At 35.2% G+C, this 15,894-nt stretch overlaps 1 protein-coding gene across 1 annotated transcript in view; it reads right to left on the bottom strand.

Annotated features, from left to right (window-relative positions):
- The window catches only part of GMPS (guanine monophosphate synthase), a 77,325-nt gene that overhangs the window by 42,152 nt on the left and 19,279 nt on the right, over positions 1 to 15,894 (bottom strand). The window contains exons 4-5 of the mRNA XM_081235027.1: positions 10,668 to 10,765; positions 7,891 to 7,994 (exon numbers count right to left, since the gene is read on the bottom strand). Of these exons, the coding sequence (XP_081091153.1) occupies positions 7,891 to 7,994; positions 10,668 to 10,765 (202 nt within the window). The remainder of the gene's footprint in view (positions 1 to 7,890; positions 7,995 to 10,667; positions 10,766 to 15,894) is intronic.

The following is a 15,894-nucleotide window of genomic DNA, read 5'->3' as shown; positions in this document are numbered from 1 at the left end:
AGAAGAATTGAAGAACAAAGAAACAGAGATGAACAATACAATAACTAAATGAAAAATACACTAGAAGCAAACAACATCAGAATAACTGAGGTTGAAGAACGGATAAGTGACCTGGAAGAGAGAATGGTGGAATTCACTGCCGCAGAACAGAATAAAGAAAAAAGAATGAAAAGAAATGAAACCAGCCTAAGAGACCTCTGGGACAACATTAAACACAACAACATTTGCATTACAGGGGTCCCAGAAGGAGAACAGAGAGAGAAAGGACCCGAGAAAATATATGAAGAGATTATAGTTGAAAACTTCCCTAACATGGGAAAGGAAATAGCCATCCAAATCCAGGAAGAGCAGAGAGTCCCAGGCAGGATAAACCCAAGGAGAAGCATGACAAGACACACAATCAATTTGACAAAAATTAAAGACAAAGAAAAATTATTGAGAGCAACAAGGGAAAAACGACAAAGAACATACAAGGGAACTCCCATAAGGTTAACAGCTGATTTCTCAGCAGTAACTCTACAAGCCAGAAGGGAGTGGCAGGACATATTTAAAGTGATGAAAGGGAAGAACCTACAATCAAGATTACTCTAGCCAGCAAGGATCTCATTCAGATTCGACAGAGAAATCAAAAGCTTTACAGACAAGCTAAAGCTAAGAGAATTCAGCACCACCAAACCAGCTCTACAACAAATGCTAAAGGAACTTCTCTAAGTGGGAAACATAAGAGAAGAAAAGGACCTACAAAAACAAACACAAAACAATTAAGAAAATGGTCATAGGAACATACATATCAAAAATTACCTTAAATGTGAATGGATTAAATGCTCCAACCAAAAGACACAGGCTCGCTGAATGGATACAAGAGCAAGACCCATATATATAATGTCTACAAGAGACTCACATCAGACCTACATACAGACTGAAAGTGAGGGGATGGAAAAAGATATTCCATGCAAATGGAAATCAAAAGAAAGCAGGAGTAGCAATACTTGTATCACATAAAATAGACTTTAAAATAAAGAATGTTACAAGAGACAAGGAAGGATGATCAAGGGGGGATCAATCCAAGAAGAAAATATAACCATTACAAATCTATATGCACCCAACATAGGAGCACCCCAATACATAAGGTAACTGCTAACAGCTATAAAAGAAATCCACAGTAACACAATAATAGTGGGGGACTTTAACAACTCACTTACACGAATGGAGATAACATCCAGACAGAAAATTAATAAGGAAACACAAGCTTTAAATGATATAACAGATAAGACAGAGTTAATTGATATTTATAGGACATTCTATCCAAAACCAGCAGATTACACTTTCTTCTCATGTGCACATGGAACATTCTCCAGGACAGATCACATCTTGGGTCACAAATCGAGCCTTGGTAAATTTAAGAAAATTGAAATCATATCAACATCTTTTCCAACCACAACGCTATGAGAGTAGAAATGAATTACAGGGAAAAAAAAACATAAAAAACACAAACATGTGGAGACTAAACATAAATAACCAAGAGATCACTTAAGAAATCAAAGAGGAAATCAAAAAATACCTAGCGACAAGTGACAATGAAAACACGATGATCCAAAACCTATGGGATGCAGCAAAAGCAGTGCTAAGAGGGAAGTTTATAGCAATACAACCCTACCTCAAGAAACAAGAAAAATTTCAAATAAACAATTTAACCTTACACCTAAAGGAACTAGAGAAAGAAGAACAAACAAAACCCAAAGTTAGCAGAAGGAAAGAAATCATAAAGATCAGAGTATAAATAAATGAAATAGAAACAAAGAAAATAGCAAAATCAATAAAACTAGAAGCTGGTTCTTTAAGAAGATAAACAAAATTGATAAACCATTGGCCAGACTCATCAAGAAAAACGGAGAGGACTCAAATCAATAAAATCAGAAATGAAAAAGGAGAAGTTACAACAGCCACCGCAGAAATACAAAGCATCCTAAGAGACGACTACAAGCAATTCCACGCCAATAAAATGGACAACCTGGAAGAAATGGACAACTTCTTAGTAAGATATAACCTTCCAAGACTGAACCAGGAAGAAACAGAAAATATGAACAGAGCAATCACAAGTAATGAAATTGAAACTGTGATTAAAAATCTTCCAGCAAAGAAAAGTCCAGGACCAGATGGCTTCACAGGTGAATTCTATCAAACATTTAGAGAAGAGCTAACACCCATCCTTCTCAAACTCTTCCAAAAAAGTTCAGAGGAAGGAACACTCCCAAACTCATTCTATGAGGCCACCATCACCCTGATACCAAAACCAGACAAAGATACTACAAAAAAAGAAAATTACAGACCAATATCAATGATGAATACTGATGCAAAAATCCTCAATAAAATACTAGAAAACAGAATCCAACAACACATTAAAAGGATCATACATGATGATCAAGTGGGATTTATCCCAGGGATGCAAGGATTCTTCACTATATGCATATCAATCAATGTGATACACCATATTAACAAATTGAAGAATAAAAACCATATGATCATTTCAATAGATGCAGAAAAAGCTTTTGACAAAATTCAACACCGATTTATGATAAAAACTATCCAGAAAGTGGGCATAGAGGGAACCTACCTCAACGTAATAACAGCGATATATGACAAACCCACAGCAAACATCATTCTCAATGGTGAAAAAATGAAAGCATTTCCTCTAAGATCAAGAACAAGAGAAGGATATCCACTCTCACCACTATTATTCAACATAGTTTTGGAAGTCCTAGCCATGGCAATCAGAGAAGAAAACGAAATAAAAGGAATACAAATTGGAAAAGAAGAAGTAAAACTGTCACTGTTTGCAGATGACATACTATACATAGAGAATCCTAAGATGCCAGCAGAAAACTAGTAGAGCTAAAGAATGAATCTGCTAAAGTTGCAGGGTGCAAAATTAATGCACAGAAATCTCTTGCATTCCTATGAACTAACAACAGAAGATCAGAAAGAGAAATTAAGGAAACAATCCCATTCACCACTGCAACAAATAGAATAAAATACCTAGGAATAACCCTGCCTAAGGAATTAAAAGACCTGTACTCTGAAAACTATAAGACACTGATGAAAGAAATTAAAGATATCAACAGATGCAGAGATATACCATGTTCTTGGATTGGAAGAATCAATATTGTGAAAAGGACTGTACTACCCAAGGCAATCTACAGGTTCAATGCAACCCCTATCAAATTACCAGTGGCACTTTTTACAGAACTAGAACAAACAAACTTAAAATTCGGAGACACAAAAGACTCTGAATAGCCAAAGCAGTCTTGAGGGAAAAAATCGGAGCTGGAGGAATCACACTCCCTGACTTCAGACTATACTACAAAGCTACAGTAATCAAGATAATATGGTACTGGCACAAAAACAGAAATATACATCAATGGAACAGGATAGAAAACCCAGGGATAAACCCACGCATATATGGTCACCTTATCTTTGACAAAGGAGGCAAGAATATACAATGGAGAAAAGACAGCCTCTTCAATAAGTGGTGCTGGGAAAACAGGACAGCTACATGTAAAAGAATGAAATTAGAACACTCCCTAACTCCATACACAAAAATAAACTCAAAGTGATTAGAGGCCTAAATGTAAGGCCAGACACTATAAAACTGTTAGAGGAAAACATAAGAAGAACACTGTTTGACATAAATCACAGCAAGATCTTTTTTGATCCACATCCTAGAGTAATGGAAATAAAAACAAAAATAAACAAATGGGACCTAATGAAATGTAAAAGCTTTTGCACAACAAAGGAAACTATAAACAAGACAAAAAGACAATCTTCAGAATGGGAGAAAATATTTGCAAACAAATCAATGGACAAAGGATTAATCTCCAAAATATATAAACAGCTCATGCAGCTCAACAGTAAAAAAAACAAACAACCCAATCCAAAAATGGGCAGAAGACCTAAATAGACATTTCTACAAAGAAGACATGCAGATGGCCAAGAGGCTCATAAAAAGCTGCTCAACACCACTAATTATTAGAAAAATGCAAATCAAAACTAAAATGAGTTATCACCTCACACCAGTTAGAATGGGCATCATCAGAAAATTTACAAACAACAAATGGTGGAGAGGGTGTGGAGAAAAGGGATCCCTCTTGCACTGTTGGTGGGAATGTAAACTGATACAGCCACTATGGAGAACAGTATGGAGGTTCCTTAAAAAACTAAAAATAGAATTACTGTATGACCCAGCAATCCCACTGCTGGGCATATACCCAGAGAAAAACATAATTCAAAAAAACACATGCACCCCAATGTTCACTGCAGCACTATTTACAATAGTCAGGTCATGGAAGCAAGCTAAATACCTATCGACAGACAAATGGATAAAGAAGATGTGGTACATATATACAATGGAGTATTACTCAGCCATAAAAAGGAATGAAATTGGGTCATTTGTAGAGATGTGGATGGATGTAGAGACTGTCATACAGAGTGAAGTAAGTGAGAAAGAGAAAAACAAGTATCGTATAATAATGCATTTATGTGGAACCTATAAAAATGGTACCGAGGAATCGGTTTGCAGGGCAGAAATAAAGACATAGATGTAGAGAACCAACGTATTGACACCAAAGGGGGAAAGTGGTGGCGGGGGGGGATGAATTGGGAGATTGGGATTGACATGTATACACTGATATGTATAAAATAGATAACTAATAAGAACCTGCTGTATAAAAAAAATAAATAAAATAAAATTCAAAAAAAAAGTTCTTTAGAGAGAAGGAAAATGATAAAGATCGGAAACTTGGATATACATAAAAAAGAGTATCAGAGCAGGAATAAATAAAGGTAAAATTTAAATTTTCTTCTTCCTAATTGATGTAATAGATAACTGTATTCAGAATAGTATCAACAGTGATACGTTTATGTATGCTTATAGATAGATATGCTTATTCATGCTTACTTATAAGTGCAATGAACTGACAGCAAGGTACAAGGGATGAGAGGAAAGAATTAGGTTTATTTTGTTATTATAAGGTACACTACTTGTGAAGTGGTACAGTGTAATTTCAAAGAGAATTTGGGTTAGTTGTAAATGTATATTGTAAAATCTAGGGCAACTTTTTCTAAAAAAAGTAAAAAAAGAAATAGAACTGATATGCAGAAAAGAGAAAATGGGATCACATAAAATGCCCAATTAAAACCACAAAAGGCAGAAAAAGAATAGAAGACAAAAATAAGAACAAAGAACAAGGACAACAAATAGAAAACAGTAACAGATATGGTAGATATTAATCCAACACTATCAATAATCACTTTAAACTCCAATAGTCTAAATGCCTCAATTAAAAGACAGAGGTTGTCAGAGTGGATCAAGAAGAAAACCTAACTATATATGTTGTCTACAAGAAATCCACTTTAAATATAAAGACACAGATCAAAAGTAAATGGATAGAGAATGATATATCATGATAACACTAATTATAAGATAGCATGAGTAGATACATTAATGTCAAACAGAGCAGACTTCAGGCAAGAAAAGTTATCAGGGATAAAGAGGAGCATATATATAATGATAAAGGGGTTCATTCCTAAAGAAGACATAATAATCCTTAATGCGTATGCACCTAACAGGAAAGCAACAAAATAGATGAGGCAAAAACTGATATAATTATAGGGAGAAATACATGAATCAACTACTGCAGTTAAGATACTTCAACATCCTTCTGTTAGAAATAGAGCCAATTACTGTAATCCATCACATCAACAGGCTAAAGAAGAAAAATTACATGATCATATCAATAGATGCAGATAAAGCATATGAAATAGATCCAAATGCCCATTCATAATTAAAACTCTCAGGAGACTAGAAATAGAGGGGGAAATCAATTTGATAAAGACTATCTTCTACAGCCTACAGCTAACATCATACCTAACCATGAGAAACTCAAAACTTTCCCACTAAGATCAGGAACAAAGTAAGGATGTTCCCTCTCACCATTGCTTTTCAACATCATAATGAAAGTCCTAGCTAATGCCATAGGACAAGAAAAGGAAATAGAACTAATAAATGATTACAACAAAGTTGTCGGATACAAGGTTAACACACGAGTTCATTGCTTTCCCATACACCAGCAATGAACAAGTGGAATTTAAATTAAAAATACAATTAACATTAGCACACACCCCCAAATCAAATACTTTGGTATAAATCTAACAAAATATGTACAAGATCTATATGAGAACCCAATCACTCCTAAGCACTTCTACCTCTACCACCCGGTTTCTTACACAGTCTCCTTTCCTGATTACTACCATAGATTTCTAGCTGGTCTCTGCTTCTACATTTAACGGTCTCTTTTCTCCTCACTGTGGCCAGGGTAATCCTGAAATCAGATTGTGTCTCTCTCTCCTTTGTTAAAAACTCCACCTCACTATGAGTAAAGCCAACATTTTCACAGTGGCCTCAAAAGTCCTGGTGTTCTGGTTCCCAACAACCTCTCTGACCTCATCTTCTACCACACACTCCATGCTTACTCTGCTGTAACCATGTGGCTTCCTTGCTGTTCCTTAAACAAGGTCCCATCCCAGGAACTCTGTACTGCTATTTACTCTTTCCCTAAATATCCAAAAGGGTCAGCACTTACTTCCTCCATGTCTCATATCATCTAATAGGAACACCATCTCCATCTCTGAATACCCTATCTACAACAGTAACAGTCCTAATCACACATTCCACAACACTCTTCTCTTCTATTTATTTTTTCAGTGCATTTAAACATGTCCAACACCTGACTTATTTTGTATTTATCTGTGTTCTGTCTGTCCCACCCCTCCCCCATCTCCACCCTCACCAACTATAACATTAAACAGAGGTTTTGTCCATTTTGTTCACTGGCACCTAGAACTGTGCCCGGCACATGTGGGTACTCAGATATTTGTTAAATGAATTAAAATACATAAGCTCATCTACCACTATTGATCTCATATACGAAATAAAAACCCGTCAATATAAAAACCATTCCTGATAATTCCTATGCTAATACATTAATCTGTTAAGTAACTGCAGGTAGAATACTCAATTCAATTTATCCATTACGATTTTTTTTTCAACTTTTTAGGTGTAGCATATCAAACAAGAACTTTATTGATAACCCCACTTTTTTCTTTTGCAGATATCCAGGATTGCCGGTGATTATTTACGTTACAATTATTCAAGTAAGCAAGTAAAAAAAAAAAAATCACAAACTGTCAGAAAATTAACTCCTCTTCCTCAAAAAAACAGAGAACAAAAAATGGTTTAGAGCATGCGTTGGCAAACTTCCTACAAAGGGTTAGACAGTATAAGCTTTAAGCTTGGTGGGACACATACATATAGCCCCTGTTGTTTATTATAACCCTTTAATAATGTAAAAATCATTCTTAGTTCCTAAACATACAAAAACAGGCTACAGGCTGGATTTGACCCAGAGGTAATAGTCTGCCAACCCTGGTTCAGAGAAATGCCCTGAATGCTTAGTCTGGTGTTTTATAGCATCCAAGATACATGCCTATATATACCTAAGAAAAGCATTAAAAAAAAGACAATTATGAATACAGCATGCTGGAGAGGTAAATAGTTCTCAAATTCTTCCTGAGTTGTAGCTGTATTTTATGTCTGGAAAACATATTAGAATAAATATTTTTCAAACTATTTCAGAGCAAACGAGTAAGTGACTTCTAGATAATCCTTCTAATATTAAATACCCTTTATAAATTAATGGTTGACCCTATGACATTTACAATATCTTTAAAAAAATAAGAAACATCAAAAACAGTACCTCATACAGAAACATATGCTTATAGGCTTCTCAGATAAATTTTTTACAATGAAATTTGCAAAAGATTTAGAATTTTTACCTGCCACTATACTCCCAGAACGTGCCACAACCTTGAATCCATCGGCTACTTTGTCTACACTATCTCCATGGGTAAGCAAAACAATTTCCTCCTTCTGAAGGCCCCTAATAAAAAATAAAACAATACACAAATAGCTTAATTATTAGACATGATTAATGGATTCTTTTGCTTTATTTTTTTCTAGCTTTATTGAGACATAATAACATATATAACATTATGTAAGTTTAAGGTGTACAATCGATGATTTCATATACATATATATTGTGAAATGATTACTACAGTAAAAGTTAGTTAACATATCCACCACCTCACACAGTTACCATTTTTTGTGTGTGGTGAGAGCATTTAAGATCCACTCTCTAAGCGACTTTCAAATATACAATACGGTGTTGTTAACTGTAGTCTACATGCTGTACATAAGATTCCTAGAACTTATTCATCTTATAATTGGTAGTTTTTTGCTTTAGAAGTACCAGCTTCTTCTGTGTGTAAATCAAGAAAAGAGAGAAAGTATGTAACAGTGCAACACTGCTAGAATTTAAACTTATTCTGTCCATTATAAAGCAAATAACAATAATAAATTTCAGAAAAAGACAATCCATAAAAATTGAAAACTGAAACAATATATAAAGTTGTTATTTTTTTTTAACTTTTTATTTTATGTTGGAGTATAGTTGATTAACAATGTTGTGTTAGTTTCAGGTGTACAACAAAGTGATTCAGTTATACATATACGTGGATCTATTCTTTTTCAAATTCTTTTCCCAATTAGGTTGTTACATAATATTGAGCAGAGCTCCCTGTGCTATGCAGTAGGTCCTTGTTGGTTATCCATTTTAAATACAGCAGGTGTACATGTCAGTCCCACACGCCCTGACTCTCCCCACCCCCAGCCTGTCCCCCTCCCCAGTAACTGTAAGTTCGTTCTCTAAGTCTGTGAGTAAAAAATAAATAAATAAAGTTGGTAATATAACGTCCCCCACCACCACACACACACAATTTCAAGAGGCTATAAGATAATAATTTCAAAATTATATCTCATTGGAATTTATCTTAAGGACAGAAGTAATTAATGGCATGGATTAAAACTATGTAAGTAATATTTATCAAATGCAATTGTGTGGACTTTCTTTGGACCCTGATGCAAACAAATCAACCATAAAGATATTTTTTACATTATGAAAAAATCTGAACAAGGACTTGGTATTAAATAATATTAAGAAATAAAAAATTTTAAATAAAGCAAGAAGATAAAGTACTTTAAAAGCAAAAGGATGTTTTGTGGTTGTTATTATTGTCATCACTATTACTTAGGATTTGTGTAGGTTGTAAGTGAGTACCAGGATTTTAGATCTACAAAGACAGAAAAACTTTAAATCTTAACCAGATCTTTACATTTAAAGCCTCCCGTAGTATCACCTTCTACCAGCAAGATTCCTGAAGTAGTTCTCAAGAGTAGTCACTTGAGATACAGATCAATGTAAGCAACACCTCTCCATTATGAAGTAGAACAAAGCACTGGATTTCAAAAACGTATTTTGGCAATGAGCAGCTTCAGTTCTTAAAATTATTTTGAGCAACTCGGGCTTTTTTTTATTACTACCCCTTTGAAAACAAGAATACTTGAATACAGATATGCTTATTTTTGTTCTTTCCAGTATTAAAGAAAAGCCAGCCACAGCCAGTTCTGTGTAAAAACTGGGAAATCTCCATTTCAGATAAAAGTTCTTAACTTGAATTTTAAAATTTCTGATCTGTCCGATTTGGAGAACACTATTCATTAAGAATTAATTTAGGCACAACTCAATGGAGGCTGTAAGAATATGTTAATAAATGAATCTATAAAAAATAATTAGCACAGTTATAAGAAATGATAATAAAAACAACATTAGCTGACATCAGCCAGTGTTTTACAGATTGAATACAGTTAGGGAGAAATGTGATTTTTAAATAAAAATGAAATTTAGTTTAAAAAAAAAGTGAGTAACTCTATCAATAGTCCACCTAAATGGGCTATATCCAAAACATCAGAAAACCCTAAAAAAGAAAGCAAGTGACTAAAACTTAAGTTTTCTGGTCTTTCAGGAAGCTGAATGAAAACTCAGCTCTTTTTTTTAGTAAGGCAGAAGATAAATGATTCTAGAAAGCCAATGAACAGCTCATTCACTAATCTTCAAATACATTAGAGCTGCTGTACTTAATCTATTATCACCTAGCAATAAAATAAATTAATACATTCACTGTATTAAAGACAGTACACAAAGTATAGTTATGCTCAGATACAGTAGAGAAAGTGAGGAAGAGGGAAATAAAACACATGTTTAGTAATGGGTCCAGCAATGGGTAGCTTGCTAAGTACCCAGAGCAAGAACATGGTAGAGGAAGACGTATACAAATGCAGGACAGTTTAAAACATTATCCATTTGCCACGTCTGTCATACTAATGTTTAGAATCACACTCTACTAAAAGAGTGAAAAGGGAAAACTACAAATGTTGGCATCACAATATGCTGTCCCAAAGAGGAGTTCAAGACTGCACAGGTACTTTTAAATTATGTCATTAAGTGCTTTTCTTATCCCTAATTAGCATCACTGCGATCTGCTGCTGTCTTGACACTCAACTGGAAGACAAATATGACAATTAACACCTTTGGCCACTACTGTGGCCTTAATTTTGTCTAAGAATTACAGAATCTCCAATTTTGAAGAATAACATTCCCAGCTGTAAGTTAGTTAATCTACTAACATTCTTATTGATCTAAAATTATCTTTAATACCTGAATAACGAGCATGTGTTATCCACACTAATACTGAAGACTCCATCTTCTCTAACACTTTTTTTGTGCACAGTACCTCCAAATACCTTATTCATCATCTGTTCAAGAGAAAATAAATTGATGTTAATATAAATCAAAAGAAAATTACTCAATTTCTTACATTAATAATTTATGTTTCTTATTTTTAGGATAGCTGTTATATTTGTGCCCCCAAAATAAAGGAAGTCTGATAACTGTAGATAACTTGGTGTTATTGTATATAATTATAAAGTTCTTAAAAGGCATAGTTATAAAACAAAACTAAATTAATAAAAATTAACCTCAGGTCAAATTCCTAAACACTGGCAAATTTTCCATTTAGGGTACTTTAATTCATCTGTTAAAAATAGGGATTTCTTTAACACTTACATCTGTTTAATTTTAAAGCATTTTAAAAGGCACTTTGAGCTTAGAAAGTACCTAGTTGGTATTAAAACCAGGCAGATATAAATTCCCCCAAACTGTTTAATCTTTGGCTCCAAAGGAATAGTCTGAAAGTCTGCAAAAGGCTGTCCTGTGGAGATGAGATAAGCAATAAAATATGGTCTTTCAATTAAATTTTTGTTCAAATCCCATACACCTACAGACTTTTAAGTGGTCTCTACATTCTGACCCTTCTTGCGTCAATCTTCTTATTTATCACTTACGTATGTCCAAAACACCCCCAACACCAGACACACACAAGATTTTTAGGAACATTAAATGTGCATCAATAAAATCACTACAACCCATCTTGGTATGTCTGTTCCACAACGGATGTCGTAAGATACCTGCCACAACAATATGTGATGCAGGTTGACCCAGCCCCCAACAGAAAAGTCGGCAGAGGGCTAAATAAACGTTCATTCTTGTGATGCACAATGGCATATTCTTCAAAACCATCAGCAAATGCTGCCCTCTACATTCTCCTCTTAGACATTCACAATTAACCTTCCTGCAATAAAGGTTTGGGTTAAGTCCAGCAGTTAAAAAAAACCCTGCTAATCCTTGTTTAACCCGGTATTTCCCAAACTAAAGACTCATAAGTAAAACACTTTCTGCAGCACCTTAACCAACACAGTTTAGGAAACACTGCTGCAGTCTAATCAGTCCCCTTGCCTCCAGTCTTGCCTATCTTCCAGCCTATATTCCAGAGATCTATGAATGTCAGCTACTAAGATATAAATATGATTCTGTTAGTCCATTATTAAATTCTTAATGGCTCTCTATCATCTACATCTGGGTTGGTAAATTTTCCCTGTCAAGGGCCAAAGAGTAAGTATTTTAGCCTTTGCAGGCCCTACTGTCTCTGGAGCAACTGTTCAACTCTTGTCGTCGTTAACACAAAAGCACCCACAGACAATACTTAAAGGACTGGATGTGGCGGTGTTCCAATAAACTTTATTTATGGGCACTGAAATTTGAATTTCACTTAATTTTCACATGTCACAAAATATAATTTTTTAAAAATGTTTTTCAACTCCAACCATAAAAACCATTTTAAAATCATAAAAACCATTCTTAGCTTGCAGGTCATACAAAAACAGGCAGTGGGCCAGCTTTGGCAGCAGGCTATAGTCTGCTGACTCCTTGTCTACAGGATAAAGTCCAATATGGAACAGACTTTTCAATACATTGCCCCCGTCTAATTTCACTTCTCATCTTCCCTGTCATTCTCTACTCCAGCCATTCAGACTGGTGTGATTACTGAAGCTGACCGTGTTCTCTCCCCCCACCATGTCTTCAGGTCTATTCACAGTCCCAGGGGCCTAAGAAAGTATGTGGCCCAGAGCAGTCAGTCATTCAAATTTGCTGAATGAAAAATGAATGTTTTCCTCTACACCACTCAATGAACCTTGTGAACCTCTGCCTCCTCTAATTTGCAGTTCTTAATTAGAAGACAGCTGAATGATCAAGATAACCAAAGCTGTTGGAATGCTACACAATTTAAAAGTTCACAGTCTAAATTAAAGGCTTTTACAAAGCCAAAGGCTTGAAGTAAAATTTAAAGCTATGTCACCTGTTCAGAAGGCTTTCATGCTTATTCTTGATTCCTGACTATGTATGCTACTTAAGGGTGAAAATACAAGGAGTTGAAAGACCAGCTAAGTGTGTGTGTGGGAGGAGGGAATAACTTTATGTAGAGTAAAACACTTTACTTTGTTAAAATTTTGTTTTAATATTCTATTTTGACTTAAGGAAACGGTTTTCAGTATGGATTTCTGATAACCTCGAGGTCCTAAATGCCTCAAAAAACACCCCTGTAAGTCTACTAGGTCTACCACTCTAATTGGGTCAGCTTCCCTCTTATCTGTCTTATATGCCAAAGTTTTAAAATAAATCTTAGATTTGGGAGGAAATTCCACCAATAAAAACCTGTGGGAGTCTATAAAGAAGCCAAATGCTTGTAATAAAGATGTTTCTTTAAAAAAAAAATGAAATTATAGTGAAGAGAGAAGTCACAGTCTAGAAGGTATAGGCAATATATATGATTGGCAAAAGTTTAGTATCCAGCATACATAAAAACAATCTAAAAAATTCAACAGAAAAATGTGCAAAAAATCACAAATAAGCTTTTACAGCAAAGCAGAGACTAATGACTAATGGCAAATAAACACATGAATCTCAAAATAAGGAAAATGACCATTAAAACTACAACATGATGTCATTTAATACCTCTTCAGCTAGGCAAATTCAGGGGAAAAAAAAAAAAAAGCTGACCTTGTCAAGGCCTGGCAGGGATATAGAGCAGAAGGAATTTTTATATACTTATATACTGCTCTGGGAATGTACTTTGGGGGCAAATATCATTTCCTCGTGAAGCTGAGACTCGGCATTTCAATTAATGATTAGCCTAGAGAAAAGTCTGTCTATGTACAATACCAGATGAAGAGTCCAAAAATATTCATGGCAGTATCTGTAATAGCAAAAACCTGGGAAAAGACCAGTGATACTAACAGTGGAATGTATAATTAATTTGTGCTACATTCAAACAATAAACTCAGTAGTGAAAATAAAATTAATGAATCTCAAAACCAAAAATGAAAATACATGAAGTATGATTTCACTTATATTAAGGTCAATAGGCAAAACTAAGTAAAATATTATTTAGAAATACAATATGTATAAAGCTACAAATAAAAGAAAGGGAATGAATAACATTTCAGGAAAGTGTTACCTCTTGCAGGAAGAGAGAAGAATGTAGAATGGAAAAAAGCATGAAGAGAGTTAGAAGTTCTACTAATATTCTATTTCTTATGCTGAGTGGGACATAAACGGTAATAGAGGTAAAGGGAGCAAGGAGCAGGACAGACTTTTTTTCTTCCAAAGCAAAGAACTACCAGGAAGCAATCAGAAAGACTCTTGAAAAGAGTTAATGGCAAAAGATGGTACAGAAGACACTGAAATAACTAAAATTTCAGGATGCCATGGAAGGGGCAAAGGTATATACCAGAGTGAGAACTTTGGTGCTAAAATTACTCAACTAAGAGTCACTAAGAAGCGGTAGTCCTTTACAAACAGCATATTAGCTACATGGTATTATTTATTTATTTATTTGTTTGTTTATTTGTTTATTTATTTATTTATCAATATTTTATAGAAAGACAATTTCTGCCCAAAGGAGCAAGATCAGCCTATTCCCTTATACTACTATGAAAGTTCAGATGACAAAGGCAAAATTTTTTATGCATTTAACATAAGCAGGCCAGGCTCCGGCTATCACAGACCCCTACTGAATGACAGAAAAATGTGGTCTTACAATTATAAGGGGGTACTGACATAATGGAGAAACAGTCAGCCACTATCATTTAAATTAAGGGAGCATTTTCCAGACCTATTTCACTCTAAGTGGGTGCCAAAAAATATCTTGTGAGACTCTTCCTTACAAAATGTTATAATACCTCTCAATATACTAAAAACCATTTAATTACAGGTTGTGCTGGACTTCCCTGGCTGTCCAGTGGTTAAGACTCTACACTTCCAATGCAAGGGGGACAGGTTTTGTTTTTTTGTTTGTTTTTTTGCTGTACGCGGGCCTCTCACTGTTGTGGCCTCTCCTGTTGCGGACCACAGGCTCCGGACGCACAGGTCAGCGGCCATGGCTCACGGGCCTAGCCTCTCCGCGGCATGTGGGATCTTCCCGGACCGGGGCACGAACCCGTGTCCCCTGCATCGGCAGGCAGACTCTCAACCAGTGCACCACCAGGGAAGCCCGGGGGAGAGGTCTGATCCCTGGTCGGGGAACTAAGATCCTACATGCTGTGTGGCATGGCCAAAACTTTCTTTTTTTTAAATTGTAATTATTAGTTGTACTTTATGATTAATATTGACTACTCAGGCAAGGAAGATCAATAAATTATGTAAATACATTACATCATGGGGCAAAGACATATTTAAAAAAAAAAGTCAGCCAATTTCCAATGTTCAATCTGATCAGGAAACAGGCTCTTATGAGAAAACATATTAGAATACTAGGTGGGAAAATCTAAAAATAAGCTATTATCCAAGTCAAATTTATAATCACCAGTTGACTTTTCGGAGCACATTACAGGGGAGAAAGAACCTTTTACTATAAAATTCTTGTTGCCTAGATAAGAAAATATCCATTATTATAGATTTTGTATTTTATATATTTTTAGTCAGCATTTCCTCTAAATCAATGGAAAACCGTAACAATCAATTAACAAGAAGCAAAATCTGGTAAAGCTGTTTTGCAGACCAGTGATTTCTAATATTCTGCCCTTGTATCAAGAGTAGGAATAATAAAAATATTCACATTCTTACGTGAACATTGATTTATGTTTCCTTCCTTTACTGAAAGCTCCAGAGACAGTTATTAGAAAATGTATTGGTCTGTTCACTTTCTAACTTTTGAATAGCTTCCCTTTGTGCATTATTCATATCAATACACAAGTTTCAACCAGGTTGTTTAAAAAAAAAGACAATTCACTGTTCTGCTCACTACTAAAATGAGGAGGATCCCAAAATGGCACCAACACTGGGGTCCTCATGGTAGAATAAGCTTCCAAAAATAGCTGCCTCCAGTGTCTATGTCTCCAGGGTGAGCTCCAATTGCCTCCTGCCTCTCCAGGAGACTCTCCAAGATCAGCAGGTGGGTCTGACCCAGGCTCCTTTTAAATTACTGCTTCTGCCCTAAGTCTTGGAGCGTGTGAGATTTTGTGTGCACCCTTTAAGAGTGGAATCTGTA

Source organism: Mesoplodon bidens (assembly GCF_964165515.1).
Source record: "Mesoplodon bidens genome assembly, chromosome: 5".
Classification (NCBI taxonomy): domain Eukaryota; kingdom Metazoa; phylum Chordata; class Mammalia; order Artiodactyla; family Ziphiidae; genus Mesoplodon; species Mesoplodon bidens.
The sequence above is the reverse complement of the archived record's forward strand: the minus strand, read 5'-3'. Positions and strand labels throughout refer to the sequence as shown.